General features: G+C 51.8%; 1 protein-coding gene across 6 annotated transcripts in view; it reads left to right on the forward strand.

Moving 5' to 3' along the window:
• The first annotated feature begins 708 nt into the window (after positions 1 to 708).
• The window catches only part of JDP2 (Jun dimerization protein 2), a 43,169-nt gene continuing 24,363 nt past the window's right edge, over positions 709 to 19,514 (forward strand). The window contains exons 1-2 of one of the 6 annotated variants that reach the window (XM_020898400.2): positions 709 to 918; positions 11,916 to 12,139. In XM_020898400.2, coding sequence (XP_020754059.2) covers positions 11,939 to 12,139 — 201 coding nt within the window. In that variant the 5' untranslated portion in view covers positions 709 to 918; positions 11,916 to 11,938. The other 5 variants (XM_070469651.1, XM_070469647.1, XM_070469648.1 and 2 more) reach the window with 5 other exon arrangements.

Genomic DNA, 19,514 nt, shown 5'->3' on the forward strand with positions numbered 1-19,514 from the left:
GGGAGATAGTGAAGGACAGGGAAGCCTGGCATGCTACAGTCCATGGGGCTGCAGAGAGCAAGACGACTGAGCGACTGAACAACACATAGGTCAGTTTGTTTTTCCAAAGTCTCAGGTGAAGATGCATAGAGTAACATTCTCCCTGTTCACTGTTTTCTTCCATATAACTGTCCAGACTTCAGTCTCAGGGAAGCAATGTTAGCTGGTGTCACAGTACCCAGCTTTGATCTTTATGCTGTAGTAAAAAGGTGTAGTTGACCTTTCCAGAGCTGAGAGTCATGTTCTTTCACAAGACTATCAAATTACCACTCATTTTCCATTGTACCTACTTTCAGGGCCTTACTTTCTTTTTACTTGCTAACTTCAATGCTTTGAGGGAGAGATCTGTCAGTGAAGGTGAAAATGGTCAGTGTCATGGGGACTTTGTCTGTCTTTCCCGCCATAAGACCAGTCCTCTGATCCAGACATACTTTGCTGCACTGGGGCCATAAGGAGAATAGGACCTCACTGTCCTCCTGTTGAAGAGACCTGCTCGCTGGGCTTTGCTCGCTTGCTCCCATCTGTCTTAAGACTTGTTGTTTCTTTTGCTCTGAGCATCTGCACTCCAAGAAGGCATGAACTTTTTCTTTCACTTCCTTTCTTCTGCGGGTGATGATCTGACATCACCCTGAGAAGGAGGCTGAAGGTCGCCGAATATAAACACTGTCACTCCTCTCTGGCTGAGGCAGAAAGGCAGAGGGTTGAGTGAGCACCCAGGGGTCTGGAGGAAGGGAACAGAAACCACGATGCCAAGGTCTCGGGTGCCACATGCATGCTTGAGGGCTCCCCATCTCTGTGGGTTTACATGCTGAAGGCATCGGGGAGGACACATTTCCTCTGGAGTCACCCTTAACCATCTGCTGCTCCAGGAGGATGAAGGTAGGAGTCCAGTTGGCAATGGACGTTGTCATGGGGAAGAAGGTCATTTGGGGTGGGCTGAGGGCTGGGCTGCTCACAGGAGTGTCCCTGGGCGGAAGAGAAGACTAGGGGGCAAACTGTGAGCCACTGGGAAAAGGAAAGGGGCTTGGATGCTGCCTAAGGAAGGCAGGTCTCGCAATGAACCACCCTGGGGCTTAAGGACAGCTGAAGTGGCCAAGTGGGCTAGTGGGTGGGGGGAGAAGCACCCAACAAACGCCTTGGTCCTCTGCCCATCCTTCTATAGAAAAGTGAAAGAGGCTTGCGAGATCATTTCCTCACTCAGTGCTGAAGTGTCCAAGGATGAAAATGTGTTGAAATTCTCTCTCTCTCTCGGTTTGGAAAAAAAAAAAAGAGCTAAGAATTGAGGAAGATGGTTCAACACTGGCTACATCTGCTCTCCAAAGAGCTCTGGACTTGTCCCGCCGCCGCCTTCTCGGTTCTCCCAGCCGGAGCTCGTGTCTCGCGGTGGAAGCCGGGCGGCGGTGCGCGGGGGATGCTCTTACATAATCGCCCGGTCGCGTCCTGCTTCCTCGCGCGCGCTCCTGCACCGCGCGGGCTGGGAGAGCCTGGGGGGGCGGCGGGGGGGGGGGGGACCGCGATGGAGCCGGGGCAGGCGCTGCGGGGCCGGGGCGGCCCCCGCGGGGGGCGGAGGAGAGTGAGGAGCCGCGGCAGGAGGGCGCGAGAGGCGGCGGGGGAGGTGAAGGTCAGTGGGTGTGAAGCGCCCGATGCACACCGCCCCCCCCACCCGCCCCCGGTCCTCCCCTGTCCCCTCCTTCCCTTCCTCTCCGTCCCCCTCTGACGTCTGGAGCTGGCAGCCCGGCCGGTTCCGCATTCCCGACCCCTCCCCGCCGCCCAGGGGCCGCTATATAGCCGGGGCTGATGCAACCCGTCCCGCCGCCCGCCACAGCCTGCGGGAGGGACGCTCGGCGGCCGCGACGGAGCGGGGGCGCTGCAGCGGCGGCGGCGGCGGCTGGGCTGGCGCCGCAGCGGCTCCCGGGCCGGGACGGGCCTCGGCACCGGGCGGAGCTCGGCGGCCGGGCGGCAGCGGCGCTGAGCGGGCACGGCGCCTGCAGCCGGGCCCTGGCCCCGGGGGCGCCGCCTCCGCCCGCGGCTTCTGCACGGTGGGTGCGAGGGCGCGCGCGCGCCGGGGGGCGCCGGGCTGGCGGGGTGGGGCGCGCCGGCTGCGGGCACCTGGGACGGCCGCACACCCCTCACCGCCAGTGCGGGCGGAGCGCGCCGGAGCCCCCGGAACCCGAGCCCCGAGGGGAGGCTCCGGCAGCCTTGGGAGCCTGCGCGGCCCCGGCGAGGGGGCGCTCTGCAGACCGGACCCGCTCCCGCTAAGCGCCCGCGAGCCGGTGGCTTTTTCTTTGGTTCCCGCCCTGGGACGGGAGGCTCCGTCCGCTCCCGGGACTGCCGAGGCGGTCTCTCTGCCTCCCTTCCGCGCGCTCCTCCCCCGTGCATTTTGCAGGGAGGTGCTCTCGCGCGGCGGGGAAGGCGGGTGAGTGGGGAGAAGACTGCCCCGGGGTGGAGATGGAGGGTTGAAGGCCCGGGAGGTGCAAGGGTGCCGGTGGTGGAGGGATGACAGGGACCTGCTGGGCGAGTCGTGCCCGCCCCTCCCCTTCGCAGGGAGGACGCGCGGCTCCCTGAGGACCTGGAGGAGGGCGCCGACAGGGGCTGGGCTGTCCATACAATGAAGAGGGTTTCTCTCAGGGCCATTGCTCGGGGATTCCCCCTCTCGGAGGGGGACGTGAGGGAGGGTCTAGGGGCGGCCGGGTCCCCTTTGGGCTCCCCCAACTGCCAAGCCAGGTTAGATAAGGAGTCAAGCCATCTGCGCTAGGTAACCAGCCCCTCCTCTCCGGCCCAGCCCAGTTTAGACGGCTCTCTCCTGCCTCGCCCCTCAAAAGAGCCTGAATGGTTAGGACTTATATGGCCTGGACCCCTGATCCCGGGGTTGCAGTCCCAAGTTTTGCCTGGGTCAGTGGTGGTGTCTGGGGTGGGACAGGGAGGTCCTCTGCTCTTCGGCAGGGAGGATGGGCTGTCCCTGCGGCTGGAGATGGAGAGGCTGGTGGAAGAACTCGACTGATCCCTTGAGTAAGCTGCGTGGGGGAGGGGGGGCAAGGTTGCCTGACCCTTGCCCACTGTGCTGTCCCCCACCCCCACTGGCATCTAGGGCACCGGGCTGTGGCCTGACCACACGTGCTTAAAAAAGTGTTTGCAGACCCGTGTGTGTTCCCAGGTTTAAATCTCGGTGGACTGTCCTCAGGGTCTTGGTTTAGGGAACATGAGAAACTGGAGCTTGGAACCATGCTTGGGTGCCCACTTGTCCTTTAAGGCCTTGCAGAAAACTGTGTTCACATGTCATCTGCCTTCCCCCAGGGTTTTTAAAAACACCTCCCATTGCTTTCATCTTCCCTGCCAATCTGCCTGCAGTTTGGATGGACGCCTTATCTTCCTTCACAGGTTTCTAGGGGAGAGTTTAGCCAGGTATTAGGTGTGAGCATGACTCTGATTTTATATAAACCTGACGACCAGGGAGGAGAAGCACGGTCTGTTCTCATGCCTCAGGCTGATTAAGATTTCTCCTTGTTTAAAACATCGAGAACAGATTTCTCAAAGACTCTTCTGTTCCCCTTCTACTCTGGCTTTGGTTCAGAGCTGTAGGTAGCCCCAGAATCTTCTTGAAGAGCTGGGTGCTGTGAGATTTGAAGGGCAGCTAGAAGGCATGGATTGGTTGAGATGGTAAAGAACCTGCCTGAAATGCAGGAGACCCAGGTTTGATCCCTGGGTCGGGAAGACCCCCTGGAGAAGGGAATGGCTACCCACTCCAGTATTCTTGCCTGGAGAATTCCATGGACAGAGGAGCCTGGCGGGCTATAGTCCATGGGTTTGCAAAGAGTCGGACACGACTGAGCAACTAACACTTTCACTTTCACTCAGAAGGCATGGATGTAGAGGCTTCTGACTTTTTTCCTGGGTTGGTTGCAGCCACCTCCATGGAGATGTGTTGATAACTGGGGACAGTGTCCCCCAAGGAAGAACTTGGACAAGAATCTCTGCATTCACTTGCTGCCTAGCTTTTGCAGCCACCAGCATCTGTCGTTGCCTCTCCCACCTGTTTGCAGGATGTGTAGGCCTCTTTTCCAACCTGCCAGACCCTTGGCAGAACCCTGAGACAGGCTAGGCTCTCCAGGCCTTGATTGTCGTGGGGTTGCTCGTGTTGCAACGGGGCTGTCTGTCATACAAGTGTCCCTGTTTTCAGCTCCGCTCTGGAAAGAAGGGGCCAGTGCAGACTCTAGGTTGGCCTGCTCTGTATTCATTCAGGCCCAGCTCAACTTGAGCAGTCAGAGCCAGGGCTGAGGGCAAGCTACATTCTTTTCTGCTTTTCTGCTGCAGGATGCAGTTTGCTTTTTTTCCATGTGAATGAATTATGTTGGAAACCCAAATGGGAGGAAGAGAAAACTAGAGTGTGTATGGGTATGTGTGTGTGCATACCTATATAGGCAGGGGGAGAGCAGTGGGCACATTATTTTTCCATTTTCCTTTAATTAAGGCTCTGTGGAGGTGTGTTTGAAAACAGAGGGTCTCCTATGCCTTTGAGGAGGGTGAGAACACTGTTTTGGCTGCGTCCCGGGCCATATGCAGCGTATGGTGGCCAATGAAACTGGGCCTGGCTCATTCTGTTGCTTGTCTTGGCAGTAGGTTCCGTGGTTTGTGTTACCAACTCTGGAACTTGCAGGCTGCCAAGCTCTGTATGCCTGTGTGTGTGCGTACACATACGTGTGTGTGCGTTTGTGTGTGTGTGTGTGCTCACTCCTGTGCGTGTGTGTGGTTTGGTCTCTTGAAACTCAGCAGAGACAAATGCCTTAGCGACCCAGGGTTGGAATTTTCAGCCTGTGTTTCTTTACTCTCTTTGCTGGCTGTGGGAGGCCCGGCTAGAGCCCACCGTTCTGGGGTTTTTTTCTTTCCCCTCTCTTTTTTTTTTAGTCTGTTTTCTTGCTCCTCCTCATGGGATTCCATTTGTGGAGCTCCATTTCTAAAGCTTTAACTGGCTGATGGCATATTTTTTTAATAAAAGGGCCAAAGGATCGGTCACAGGCTGGGTGTGTGTCTGTCTGTGTATCATAGTATGAACTCCTGGCGCTGAGGAACAAGACAGGGTGAGGAGGTAAGAGAGTCTAGGAGGCCCGGAGACAGTCCCTTCTCAGCTGCTTCTTGCTGCTCAGAATAAGGATTCAGGCAGAAATGACTTACTGTGTATTTATTGAGCACCTACATTAGGCAGAAGAGAAAGCTGTGCTTATAGGCAGGGCTTGTCCAAAGCATTTCCCTGATCTCCAGGGAAGAACCTTTCTTGGGGAGACATTCTAGTTTCTTTCATGGCTGGGTTGGGTTCACACTATGTTAGGGGCTTCTTCTGACACCTACCACCCCTCATTTTTTCTTATGAAGATCTGAGGAGTGACCCCTTCTAAGCAATGCAGGGGTAGAGTGAGTTGAAGGACACAGCAGATGCTGGCCCTCTGCTTCTGGAGGTGGGCGTGGAAACCCAGCCATGGGAGCACCCTGTTGCCAGTGATCTATGTAGCTGTGTCCTGGCCTGCGAGATGGAGAAGCACTTAGGAGAAATCAAGGCAGAGGGCAGATGCTGGGTCTCATTTCCGCACCTTTGTACCCAACCCCGATCTGCCACCTGTTGTTTCTCTTCTGTAATAACTGCCTGGATGCAGGATGGTCCTGCCCTCTTGAGGTTTCGAGTTGGGAAGCAGAAGAGCAGAGAATCCTCTGGGTGATGGTGGCATGGATCCTCTTCTTGGCCGTAGGATAGGGAGATTGGTGTTCGATGGGAACTGGGAACAGTGCAGAAGGAACCTCGAGGGCTCACCCAGCACTAGTGTCGCTCCAGGAAGGAAGGCGCTCGAAGCCACACTGACGTCACGCTCACAGGTGCTGTTCCAGGTGCTTTCCAAGTGTTAACTAATTAAATCTTCTTCTCAGCCTTACGGGAAAGTAAGGTGATTAGTCCCACTGTGCAGCAGAGGAAAGGGAGGCACAGAGAGGTTGGGGAACTTGCCCAAGTTCACACAGCTAGTAGGGGCAGAGCTAGGATTCATACTCAGATGATCTGGCTCTGGAGTTTCCGCTTTTAACCTGCCTCACTCTCCTGCCCGCAGAGCTGAGCCAGCCATCGGAGGTGGTCTTCTGCTGCTTGCCCTTGCGCTCCATCTCGGAGCTTCCTCTACCTTTTCGTCCTTGCCTCCTGGATCTCCTTGTCTTTTGGAAGCTGGTTGGCCTGCATCATTTCAGATTCCAGGAGAGAGGTCATCCCAGATAACTCCTTAGCTCCAGAAACAGATTTGGGGTTTAATTCTCCAAGATTCATGATCGTTAGTGCTGTGATGTCTGGCCTGGCACCTTTCTGCCCTCTCTGCCCCCTACCCCCTGCCATGGACTTCTGCCTTCCACAGCTTCCTCCTGGGAATCTTCCAAGGCTCCAGCTCCCAAGACCTCCAAGTCGCTCTTGTTGATTTCAGTTGCCAGCTGCTTGCTCTTGACTTCCAACCCCACTAGCGCTCCTGGGGTCTGATCCTATGAACTCCATTGCTCCTTGACCTGCTCCCACTCACCTCCACTTTCTGCACCAAGCCTTGCAGCCTTGGGCCAGCAACTATCATTTGCACCACTATTTCTGGCTCCTGATGCCCGCCCAGGCCAGCTATTTGCTTGGAAGGGAGCTAACCCCCAGGGATTTTAGAGCCATCCTTAAACTTTCATTTTTATGGGCAGAAAGTTCATGAGGCAGATCCTAACTTTCTCTTAACCTGTCTTTTTGAAAAAAAAAAAAAAAAATCTGTCTTTGCCACTTTAGATGGAGATGACAATTATTGGGGACTTTCTAATAAGAATAGCCTTTCAGAAGTTGGGACCCATTAAAGCAAGACTATTGTTTATTTATAGATTCTCCCATTAAAAATATAATAATACCTTACAGGTTTACATACAGTAAACAAGAGAAGAAAATAAGAGGGAAAAACTTTTCTCTACACTTCCTTCTTTTGGCTAGAATGACTCTTTGTCTTAATGTCTACCATTAGGGCCCATTTTTGGAACTTGAAGTGGTTTGTGGTTTTTCTTCTACTTGTATAAGGCAGCGCCCCCAAACCATGTGCCTACAAGTCCCTGAGGAAGTCAGGATAGAGACATATCAGATCTTTTCTTTAGGTTCTTTCCCCCTTGGATCCACCTGGCCCCTGTTTCTATCAAGCTGGCTTTTAGAGAGCTGCATCAGACCATCCCAAATCTTAGGTTCAACAACAGCTTAGGATCCACTGTGACCTCCAGAATTTTTTCTGTCTCATTTATGCCTTACTTGTCTGTCTCATCTTGGATCTATGCAGTACCCAGTTTTTCTTCACTGGCTAGTTTCCAGGTCGTTCCTGGTCAGTGTCCCAAATTGCCAAAGTCTGTGTGGATTCTAGGCCTGTCTTTTGAGGCACAGGCGCTATTTGCCAATATGGGTTTTCTGTCAGCCTATAGGGTCTGCTCTTTCTTTATGCAGCCCAGTTACTAATGAGACATGGAGGATGTCCTCCATGTCATGGGAGGTATGGAGGATCTTTATCTTCCATATGGACCCCTGGGCCCAAAGGGCAGCACTCTGAGTTCTTCCCTTAAATCTCCTGCTGTGTAGTTCTCCTTTTCCCACTAAATTGTTTATGGAACAACCAGTCTGGGAGATGATTTCACCTCTTGTCATCTTCCGTCTGTCTTCCTTGAAGTGGGTCAATTCCTCCTGACTGCTGTGAGGTCCCTGCCACCCCACTCCGCCTCCCACACACACACCTTCTAGTCAATCCCTAAATCATTGCGAATTGTTTTAGTTTTCAAATCGCCCAAGTTGCCTTTCAGCCAGGGCTTGTCAGCCAGCTCTTTCCAGTTAATGGGGATCCAATTATGAGAGGCAGCTGCTCCAGCTCCTCTGTCTCTGCCCCCCCACCCCACCCCTGGAGCCATGTAGGATGACTTCTCGCTGGTGGAAGTCAGCTGTTGTGGTTGTCTCCTTGGAATGGCATGTGTTAAGGACTTTGTGGTTTGTATCTGAGCATTTAGGGGCGCCCTTGAGGGGAAGGGCAGGAGAGGGAGATTTTTTTTTCCGCTTCTGCAAAGGAAAGCCTGGTGCCTGATCCCCCCAAGTGAGGCTTGTCCTTGGGGTGGTTTACAGGGAAGCAGGAATGGCAAGAATTCATGTGGCTGCTGCTCCCAGGAGGTGCTCCCTCTGGCAGGGGGGGTTCTCACGGTAGCAGGGAATTCATTATACTTTGGGATCATTTGTTAGCGTCTCATTTATACCATCTGTATGAAAATAAACAGAAGCTGCAAGCCGAGCCTATCGTTCCCGGAACACAGAGGCGTCTGGCTTCCATCTCCTGAGATGGCTTAGGCGAGGAAACATCCAGAAGCCTCTGGCAGGTTTTTCTTGGGGGCTACTGTGGGAGCGCATGGTCTGGAGGTGGATGATGAGCGTCTAAACCTCCAGAGACAAATCCTCACCCAACTCACCGAATTTGGCTCCCCCATGAATGTATCCTTCATTCGTTTGTTCATTCAACAAGTATTTGTGGATTATCCTTTCTGTGCCATAATGATGCAGTCATGGGGTCCCATGGGGCAACAACAGGCATATCTGTTGCTCACCCTCCACTGGCTAAGTGGCCACATGGCACATTTTGCCACATGTGTGGGTCCTTACACTCCAGGGAGGTTCTGGGGCTTCGGGCCAAGGGGAGGACCTTGCGCTCTATTTTGCCTTGCTCCATACCGAGGCGTGGTGCCTCCCTCCCCTGTTAGTGGTTGGTGTTCAGCTGAAGCACCAGGTATAGAACATTGTCAAGTTTCCCATCTCCTGTCCACTTTGACCTGCTCAGTTAAACATCCTTCCTGGGATTGCTGACTTCTTCGTAACATCAGTTCAGGTCTAGAAAGGGCGCTGGGGGTGTGGGTGGGGTGTTATAGGGTTTTGTTGTTTTTTTCTTTTCTGAGAAGAAGAAATGAGTTTCCTTTGTCAGTTTGGCTCAGGTAGCCTGAAATTGGGCTTCCCAGGTGGCGCTCATGGTAAAGAACTGGTCCGCCAGTGCAGGAGACGTCGGAGACATGGGTTCGATCCCTGGGTCGGGAAGATCCTAGGTATGGTTTATCCAGACAGGAGTGAGTCCTTATACTGACCCTTTCTTATTCTCCCTGGAGGAGTCCAGAAAACATGTGACTCACCCACTGTGCCCTGGAGCAGCCTTCTGGCCTGGCAGCCTGCTGCCCCCACTGCATTGCAGGCCTGGCTCCAGAGGGTGGAAAGTGAGAGTGTTAGTTGCTCAGTCATGTCTGACTTTTTGTGACCCTGTGGACTGTAGCTTTCCAGGGTCCTCTGTCCATGGGATTCTCCAGACAAGATTTCTGAAGTGAGCTGCCATTCCCTTCTCCAGGGGATCTTCCTGACCCAGGGATGGAACCTGGGTCTCGCACATTGCAGGTAGATTCTCTACTATTTGAGCCACCACGGAAGCCCCAGAGGGTGGAGGGAGTGACTTTATCACCGAACCTGGATTCCAGTCCAGCTCAGGACTAGGGAGGGTCACAGCACATTGACCAACCACATATAAGAGGTCCCAGGGACTGTTTCTTCTATGTCTGGGCTTCTGCCTAGCCTGCCATGTAGTTCTTCGGGGAACTTCTCGAACCTGGATCTCCATGGAAGGCAGAGTAGAGGGTCCTCTGTGCAAGAGAATGATCCTCCACTGTGGGCTGATGTCTGAAAATCCACCCTTAGAAGGCCATTCCTTCTACACTAACATTTCCTGGACCACCGGAGGGGAAACAAAAAGGGTGGAGTGAGAAAGCTCTGATTCTAAAATCCAGGGACCAGGAGCCCAGCTCTGTCCCTCTATAGCCGTGTGCCCTTGGGCAAGTCATTTACCCTCTGAGCTTGTTTCCTCCTGTACAAAATGAGGATGTGGTTTAGATGAGCACAGGGCCTCCTCTAGCTCTAGGACTATAACTTTATGTGGATGAGCCTGAGATCCTTTTCTGAGAATGGCCCAGGGGACACTGGGTGCTGAGGAAGGGGAGAAAGGATGTGGGGTGGGGAAGCGGGGGTGCTGAGAGGCCAGGTGTGGGAGGCAGAGCAGGAGAGCACAGAGGAAAGAGCCTGGGGCCCAAGTGTAAACTGGGGTGCGAGGTGGGGCGCTGTGTGCAGAGGCTTCATGGCAGATGCGGCTGGTGCTGAGGATGAAATGGCAGGTCTACTGTCTGCTCACAAGTGTCTTTCTTTCAAGAAAGTTGATGTCCAGTGGAAGTCTTGGTGGTCTCAGGGTGCAAATCACCAACGTGTTTTTCCCCTCAAAGTGCAGAACCAATTGAGAAAGAAACATGGGGTTGGATAGGGAACCAAATTTCACCTTTAGAAGTGACATGGAGATGGAGAAGGTGACTTGGGCTCATGACCCGAATGGCCTAATATGCTGCTCTCCTTGAATCTAGACATGAGAGCCTGAATGAAGGCAGCTGATGTGGGTCACCCTCCCGGGCCACTCTCGTGGGAGGCAGAGAGACCCAGACAGCGTGGCCACAGGAGTAACTTCCCAGCAGAGGCGTGAGGTCTGAAGGACGTCCCATCTTCCCTGTCTTGCTAAATACACCCCTCTCTGTGGGAAGAGAGGGAAGGTAGAGAGATGGGCCAGAGCTTCTCCCCCGGGATTTCCAAGACAGATGAAGTGTTGATTTGATAGCCCTGTGCAGAGAGGCAGGAAGGGGGGCGGTGAGGAGAAATGATTTTCTTTACAGGACTAGAATCCAGAGGCAGTTTTGTGCTAAAATACCACTTACAAGGCTGCCTAGAAGCCAAGAATGTGTACAACTGATCTCCATACTATTCTCGGTGCCTCTCAGCTCATAGTAGGTAGTTGACAATTGGATGGATGGATGGATTGTTGAATGGATGGGTAGGAACCCCATAAGTGACTGAAAAGTCTGGTGTTACTGGCAGACAGGTTTCTTCGCTGCCATCTGTGCCTTGAAGTGAGCGTTTCTTATCCATGAACTTGCCCCAGTGAAAGGAAGAAAGAACTAAGAATTCCCTGGGTGCTGACCTGTCTAATTTATGTCTTTCTTTCATGCCTGAATCTGTCTTCCTTTGCACACCTTCTGAGTCTGGAGGAGCTAGAATATGTGTTTGTTTTGAGAGTGAAGAGCCCGTGGAGGACTTTTCTTGTCCTGGGCTCCACGGGGAAAGCACATGCTAATTAATTCCATCTCCTTTGCCTCAGTCGCTTCCTCATAGATGCCAGGTGCATGCACTCACACACACACACACACACACACACACACACACTGTTAACTTCAATTTGCTTCATCTTGTATTCAGGGTGTCTTAACAAGTAGGCAGAATGGGATGTGTGATTGGAGGGGAGGCACCATGCCAGCCTCAAAATAGCTCCCTCTTAAACATGTGCAAAGGTGCTTGATGTGCCTCCATTCTGATCCATTCCCTTCGGAGGCAGCGAGCTGCAGTCTAAATCCAGCTCTACCAGTTTTAAAGTGTTCAGTCTGGAGTGAGTTCTCTTTCTAAGCTTTCCTTCTTCCTCCATGTCCTGGGCTCTGACCTAGTCTTTTGGGGCTGGTGGAAGGATGACTGCAGTGCTTAGCACAGAGCAAATGCTGAATCCATGTGGCCTGTGATTGGGTTAAGCATTGCCTAGGTGCAAATAACCTTGGTGTGAATTGATTGATCAAGTTTCTCTCGATAACAGAACGGATGGATATAAGGGCAGAAAGAGCAACTTGGGGTGGAAAAGGGGCTTGGGACACTGGTGAAAGAAAGGGCGGGGTCCCGGCAAGACTTGGGACTTAAGCCCCCCATGGGAGCTCTCACCTGGCTGACCATGCCTGTCCTGCTCTTCTGTCCACTCCAGGCTGGACTGCCACTCCGCCTGCTATGATGCCTGGGCAGATCCCAGACCCTTCCGTGACTGCGGGCTCTCTGCCAGGGCTCGGCCCCCTGACCGGACTCCCCAGCTCAGCTCTGACTGCAGAGGAGCTGAAATACGCCGACATCCGCAACATCGGGGCCATGATCGCCCCTTTGCACTTCCTGGAGGTGAAACTGGGCAAGAGGCCCCAGCCCGTGAAGAGTGAGGTGAGCAAGCCTAGTTCCCCCAGGCAGGATCTTGGGGAGTGTAAGATGCCTGGGTTAGCATCCCAAAGTGAAAGTGAAAGTTGCTCAGTCGTGTCTCTTTGCAAGCCCCATGGACTACAGTCCATGGAATTCTCCAGGCCAGGATACTGGAGTGGGTAGCCTTTCTCTTCTCCAGGGGATCTTCCCAACTCAGGAACTGAACCGGCGTCTCCTGCATTGCAGGTGGATTCTTTACCAACTGAACTAGCTTCCCAGGTCTAGTCCTAAACTCGCCATGTGACCTAAGCTTTGCTGTTTACTGTGGGGTCTGAGGACCAGTAGCATCCATGTCACCCTGGGGTTGTTAGAAATGCAGAATTTCAGACCCCACCCCAGATCTTCTGGATCAGAACCTGTATTTTTAAAAAACTGCCCCCCCCACCCCCCACCCCGCACACACACACCAGGGTATTCACGGCCACATTAACGTTTGAGAAGCACTGGGCTAGAACAGGATGCTAAACCTGTCTCTGGTTCTTCAAGGGGCATGGGAAGAGTGATTGATCATTAAAGTATTGAATAATGACATTTGGCCATCACTCTGGAGTGTTGGTGGGGGGTGGTCAGCGGAGACAATGGAAATGTACACATGCTTTGAAAAGAATATAAGGCAAAGCCAATATTGGGTTAGTTTTAAAAAATTGTTATCATTGGTCACATTGTCTTTGTTGCTCTTGGCTCCAGGCTGGAGCTGAAAGCAGGAACTTGGAGGAGGGCGTGGGCTCCCTTGCCAAAGCACAGTCAGAGCTGGACCTGGCCTCAGTCGCCCAGTGTCGCCCGCTTTAGCTGGTATGTGCAGAGGACCCGCCATGCAGCGTGCCTTCCTCAGGTCCCTTGCAGCTGCAGCGCTCACGAGCCTTCCTTGCGGAACAGTAGTGTTTCCCTGGGGACTAGTGAGAAGCAGAAGTCCCCAGGGTGGGTCATCATCGGTGCTGGGCATGCCCCGTCACTGCTCCAGGGCTGGAGATTTGTCCAAAGGCCTGCCCCCGTGAGGTCCCCATCAGGGCCATGTTTTCAGAAGCCAGACTGAGTAGCTGCCCACCTGGAAGGGAGAAGGAGCTGGTGGTGGGAGCCGTGCTCAATGTGCTCAAGTTGCTTCCATTGTTGTCTGACTCTTTGGTGACCCCATGGACTATAGCCCACCAGGCTCCTCTGTCCATGGGACTCTCCAGGCAAGAATATCGCAGTGGGTTGCCATTTCCTTCTCCAGGGGATCTTCCCGACCCCTGTGGGGGGTCGAATCCACATCTCTTATATGTCTCCTGCCTTGCCAGGTGGGTTCTTTTCCACTAGCGCCACCTGGGAAGCTGAAGAGGTGTCAGATGGCGGGGGAGTCGGGGTGGGGTGGGGGAGCTGAGTGTCGGATACTGGGCCACTCTCAGGGAGGGATGGGGGCTCATCCTGTAGGATGGAGCTCACAGGGCTGGACCTCCCAGAGAGGGGGACTCTAAGTGGAGAAAGGTGTCCGGGTACCGGCAGGGAGAGTTGGGTATTTCATGGTGCTTCTGCTGTGCCCTCTGTCTCCCCCCAAAGCACCATAAAACTGCACAGAAGATCTGCTGGGAGCTCGGCCAGCGGGGGCGGCACGCTGGCCATTGGCGGGGCTGGCCGTGGCTCTCAGGTGTGTTTGGTTTGGCCTGCACCGTGTTTTAAAAGAAGCTGGAACCAACCTTTCACTTGAAAAGTTGGATTTTAATCTTTGATGACAAAATGGGGCAATCTGGCCACAACGGGCCCTGTGCTGGCGTGGCCACAGCTCCCTGAAGGGACCCTCTTCACTTCTTTCCTCTCTCGTCTCCCACGGGCCCTGAGCCTCCCTGTTAACTCTTGATGATTTCGCTTCCCCTTGTCGGCTTGACTTTCACTGCTGCCTGCAGCTCTTGTTTACCCTGGGCTACGTGGCCCCTACTGTAGACATTCGTGCTGGAGACCCCTGGGTTAGGTGCCCTGTAGTGGCTCCCTGGAGACTGTTGATGACAAGATAAGAGTGGATGGTAATGATATTCTTCTAAATTGACTTTGTCTGTGTGCTGTGGATCACACTTCCTGGCTTAGTTGGTGCTCTGCGTTCTTCGTGGAGAGTCTTGTCTTTGGTTTTTTTGCTATTTCACTTCCCCAGGCCCAGAATTTGAAAGCATCCATTTCTGGGTCATTCCACAGTATTTAAAACCAGTAGCTGAGCAGGGGGCACTGAGGCTGTTGGGGCTGATGAAGAGCCAGGTGCCTTGGTCTCTGGGATCTGCCTGGGGTGGGGAGGGTGGCAGGCAGGGGCTGAGTTACCACTTCTTCCCTCCACAAAAGGCGCCAGAGGAGCTTTCTTTCTTGCTTTCTTTTTTGGAAAATGCCTTTATTTGGATTGCATATTTTTACATTTCACAGCCTCCCCCACTTGGTGGCATATGCCCTGTACCTGACGGTGACGTGCTGTCCTCACAGGCACCCACTATACGCACCATCCAGGCTGTGAAAATAACAAGCCTTTTTTTAGGGTGTATTTGCATGTCCTCTCCTCCGCTGTCAGACTGCAGTGTTGCGGGGGCGATGAGGCCAGATGGAGGCGCACAGAGGCGCTGGCGTGGAGTAAGGTCAGCCCTGCACTGGGAACCGACCTGTGATGCGCTCGGTCAGACCCAAGGTGGGAGGGGGGGTCCCTTCTGAGAGCAACTGAAAAATAAAGGGGGCTGAGAGAGAACCTTGCCGCTGGGGAACCTTAAGTCCTGAAGAGTCATTTGCATATGGCACACTGCCTTTGGTGAATTTTCACAGTGGCACTTTGGACTTGTAAAAGTTTCTTGAATAACCGTAAGATACGAATTCACATTTATGAAGCATTTACTATGTAGCAGGCCTTTTGCTAAGGGCTTAACACATATGATCTCTTTTGGTCCTTACCTGGTCCTGGTGACCTGATTCTCCTCTAGTTTAAAGAAGAGGAATTTGGAACTTCACTGGCAGTCCGGTGGTTAGGACTCCATGCTTCTGCTGGGGAGGGCCAGGATTCAATCCCTAGTTGGGGGACTAAGATCCCTCAGCTCAAGAGGTGTGGCCAAAAGAAATTTTTGTTTTAATTTAAAAATAAAAAAATAAAAGAAGAAGTAGTTGAGATCCAGAGAGGAAGAAGTTAAGTCACTCAGGGTTGCCCAGCTGGAGGATGGCAGAGCTGGGAGCTGCACAGGGAAGACGCTGCTGCGGTAACTGGTGGGGTGCACCTGGCACAATGCTGGGCACGCTCTGCGAAGCGTCTCACCGAACCCTCTTGAGAACCCTCTTGAAGTCATTACTATTACTGTTGTTATTGTTACGCCCACAGTATGGATGCCGTCAACAAGTCTTGGGGACATCCAAGGTTGTGCAGCTGGGAAACAGGCCCAGGCAGTCTGGCTTTTCAGCCAAAGCTTTAACCTCATGCTCTGCTGCCCTTTGTGCTCACTGCCTGCCTTCCAGGCTTCTAATCAGTGCTCTAGCAGGCTGGGGAGGCGGGATGAACCTGGTCCCAGAATGTTCCATCATTTTGATGACGTGGCCTGATTAGCGCTGAGCCTGGCAGTTCTGCAGCCGTCTCATCTCCCAGGCCCCCAGAGAGTGGACAGGCCAAGCCGCTGTGCAGGCAGCTCCATCCCAGCCGGCTCTTGGGCTGTCCGCCTTGTGGAGGCCAGCAGCCTCTTGGGCCATGTCCAAATACACAAAGCAGTTGCGTAAGAGAAAATCGGAGGAATTAAGTTAAAGGACAGGTTTTGTAATGATAAAGTGCTTTGTGCTGATGTTGTTATTATTATATGGTTGACGCATCATGTGAAACTATTTTGGTGCCAGCTGCTTTCCTGCAGTCCGTTTGTCCAGCGGATACTTGCTAAGCACCCACCATGTGCCAAGCACCCACCATGTGCAAGCACTGGGCCAGACACTGGATACTGAACCATAAGCCAAGTAGACAAAACCCACCTTCTCTTGGACTATGTATTTGGAGTGGGGACATCGAGAAGAAGCAAATTCACATACAATATCAAAGACCAGATAGTGGTCAGTGTCATGAAGACAAATTCAGTAGACCAAATGGATGGCCAGTAGCCAGATTGCGTGTTGGCTGGGGCATGTGGGCATGTTATATTGTGACTTACGGCATTTTTAGAGCTGATGCTTCTTTCTTGCCTCTTTGTTCTTCTTTCCTTTCCAGTACTCCTTTTCAAGGCAGCTTTGCTCCCTGGCTTTCTCCAGAGCTTTCCATCCTTCTTCCATTTTTTTGTTCTGTAGCCTCTTAAAGCTGTATTCCTCCACCAAGCACTCTCTATTGCCCTGGAGGTCTCGGCCTGTCCCAGCTGGGTCATCTCTGAGTGGGCTGCTCTGGTTGCGGTGGCCACGCCCTGCCTCTGGGCCTGGAATGCATTTCCGGTAGTGGGGGAGGGAGATTAGAAGCCCTGTCCTTGCACCCCTGCCCCCCCCACCAAGCATTACTTTAACAACCTGCTGGATAGAACCCTTCACCCTCTATGCCACTCTGGGGTGCTCTAGTAGGGACTCAAGTTCATGGAAGGTTAGCCTGGATGACCTTTTAAGAAAGAGATTGCAAACTGTCATTCCATGGGCAGGAGTCAGCCTACAGATGAATCTTGTTTGGCCTTCACCGTGTGGGTTTTTTTTCTTTCTTTTTTTTTTTTAATTCAAAGAGTTGCTATATTTAAAAGCCAGGAAATGTGGACTTTTTGGCTTCTTTGAAAAACCCAGAATATGTGGCCCCTCTAGGCCCACACCCTTACATGCACCAGGAAGCTGGAACTGCGTAGCAGACGCTCAGTGCGTTGGCACATGGGCCTCAGTTCTCCGCAGTCCCCACCGCCCCCTATTGCCTTCTACCCAGTCCATTTCACACCGGGTCACCAGCCTGCTTTTGAGCTCTGTCCTGTGTTTAGGTTCCAAGGATGGGGACTACATCTTTCATTCCTTCCTTTTTATTTCCACCAGACAGTGGACAATGCCTGGCCTATGAAAGTGTTAGTCATTCAGTCATGTCCAACTAGTTGTGACCCCATGGACTGTAGCCTGCCAGGCTCCTCTGTCCATGGAATTCTCCAGGCAAGAATGCTGGAGTGGGTAGCCATTCCCTTCTCCAGGAGATCTTCCTGACCTAGGGATTGAACTTGGGTCTCCTGCGTCATTGCAGGCAGTTTCTTTACCATCTGAGCCACAAGGGAAGCCCACCTGGTCTATAGATTGTATGTTAAGACATGCTTGGTGGTTTGAACATTAATTAGCTGTGTCGACTCGGCAAGTCACTTAAACTTTCTGTCCTTTAGTTTCTTTTTTTTTTTTTCCATTTATTTTTATTAGTTGGAGGCTAATTACTTTACAATATTGTAGTGGTTTTTGTCATACATTGACATGAATCAGCCATGGATTTACATGTATTCCTCATCCCTTAGTTTCTATATCTCCCAGTTCTCACCTCTATGTATTTGTCCTTTTTTTTTTTTCTTGTTTGTGAGCATAAGGGACTTCAGGCTACAGGCAAGAGGACACAATGAAAATCAAACCAGCCATTCCCAAACTTGGTTGATCACCAAAACCACTTGGAAAGCTTCTTCTGAATCCAGATTCCCAGACCCAACCTTAGGCCCAGGCACTCAGAATCTCTGAGGGTCCGGGGAATCTGTGTATTTAGGGGGCCCAGGGAGTACTTGGCTACATTTGGGAACCTGACTTTCTGTTTGCACTTCTTGTACTCTTCTGATTCCCTAGGAATCAGTGTCTTCATTCCATCATGGTCTGCGTTTCCAGCACAGAGTCCATGTGGTGACTAGATCCTTATCCTCATCATCTTGAAAGCAGGAGAGGATACTTACCTGTTTGTGGATTTCACATTGGTCGCTTCCCAACTTCTCTAGCTGACCCTCGAGAACATTTAGAAGGTTTTCCCATTTGGAAGAAGTGGGACTTTGAATCAATGAACTATCATGTGGTCTTAGAAGGTGTGCTCACTCTTAAGGGTTTGCTCACCAAAAAGTTCATCCATGTTTAGCCTGAGCAAAAAATTGCCCCAAACCAGCTGATGTGCTGGGTAAATGTTGGCCTAAGCATGCTTGTGTTTTTAGTGATTTAAAACATAAAGGCAGCCCACTGACATTTTTTCGCAAGCCTTGCATAATTGGTTTTTAATTTGTGGCTCTTTGGAATAGCATTGGCCTTCTTCCCTCTGACTCAGATGCTTTTTCTGTCTCGTACTTGCTTGGCAGAGAGATCCAATCTGTCCCTTCTTGGAATAGAATCTCCCAACTCATCTTTGAAATCCTAAGTTTCCACTTTAGTTCCGTCACTCTTTGTTAGTACATTTTCCAAAGCTGTTAGCTTCCACCTCCCCCCACCTTTAATCATTGGATCTGAGGGCGAATGAGTGATAGCTAAAGATAGCCACGCATGTGTTTAACTTTGGCCCCTGTGGTATTTACTCTTATTTCATACCATAACCTGAGCATTCGCAAGGTCCCAAACTTTTTTTTTCCAGACTTTTAACTTTTAATTTGCTATTGGGGTATAGCCAATTAATAATGTTGTGGTAGTTTCAGGTGAACAGCGAAGGGACTCAGCCATATATATATATATATATATCCATTCTCCTGCAAATCCCCTTCCCCTCCAGGCTGGCACATACCTTTGAGCAGATTTCCATGTGCTTGTTGGTTATCCATTTTGAATATAGCTTCCCAAACTCCCTAACTATCCCTTTCCCCCAGCAACCATAAGTTCATTTTCTAAGTCTGTGAGTCTCTTTCTGTTTTGTAAGTACATTTGTATCATTTCTTTTTAGATTCCACATATAAGGGATGGCATATGATGTTTCTCCTTCTCTGTCTGACTTACTTCACTCAGTATGACACTCTCAAAGTCCATCCACGTTGCTGCAAATGGTATTATTTCATTCTTTTCAATGGCTGGGTAATATTCCGTTGTATATATGTACCACATCTTTATTCATTCATCTGTCGATGGACATTTAGGTTGCTTCCATATCTTGGCTATTGTAAACAGTGCTGCAATGAACATTGGGGTGCATGTATCCCTTCGGATCGTGTTTTTCTCTGGATATATGCCCGGGAGTGGGATTGCAGGGTCATGTGGTAGCTCTATTTTTAGTTTTTTAAGGCACCTCCATACTGTTCTCCATAGTGAAAGTGAAAGTCACTCAGTTGTGTCCGACTCTTTGCAACCCCTGGACTATACAGTCTATGGAATTCTCCAGGCCAGAATACTGGAGTGGGTAGCCTTTCCCTTCTCCAGGGGATCTTCCCAACCTAGGGATCAAACCCAGGTCTCTTGCATTGCAGACAGATTCTTTACCAGCTGA

This window comes from Odocoileus virginianus, chromosome 6 (assembly GCF_023699985.2).
Source record: "Odocoileus virginianus isolate 20LAN1187 ecotype Illinois chromosome 6, Ovbor_1.2, whole genome shotgun sequence".
Classification (NCBI taxonomy): Eukaryota; Metazoa; Chordata; class Mammalia; order Artiodactyla; family Cervidae; genus Odocoileus; species Odocoileus virginianus.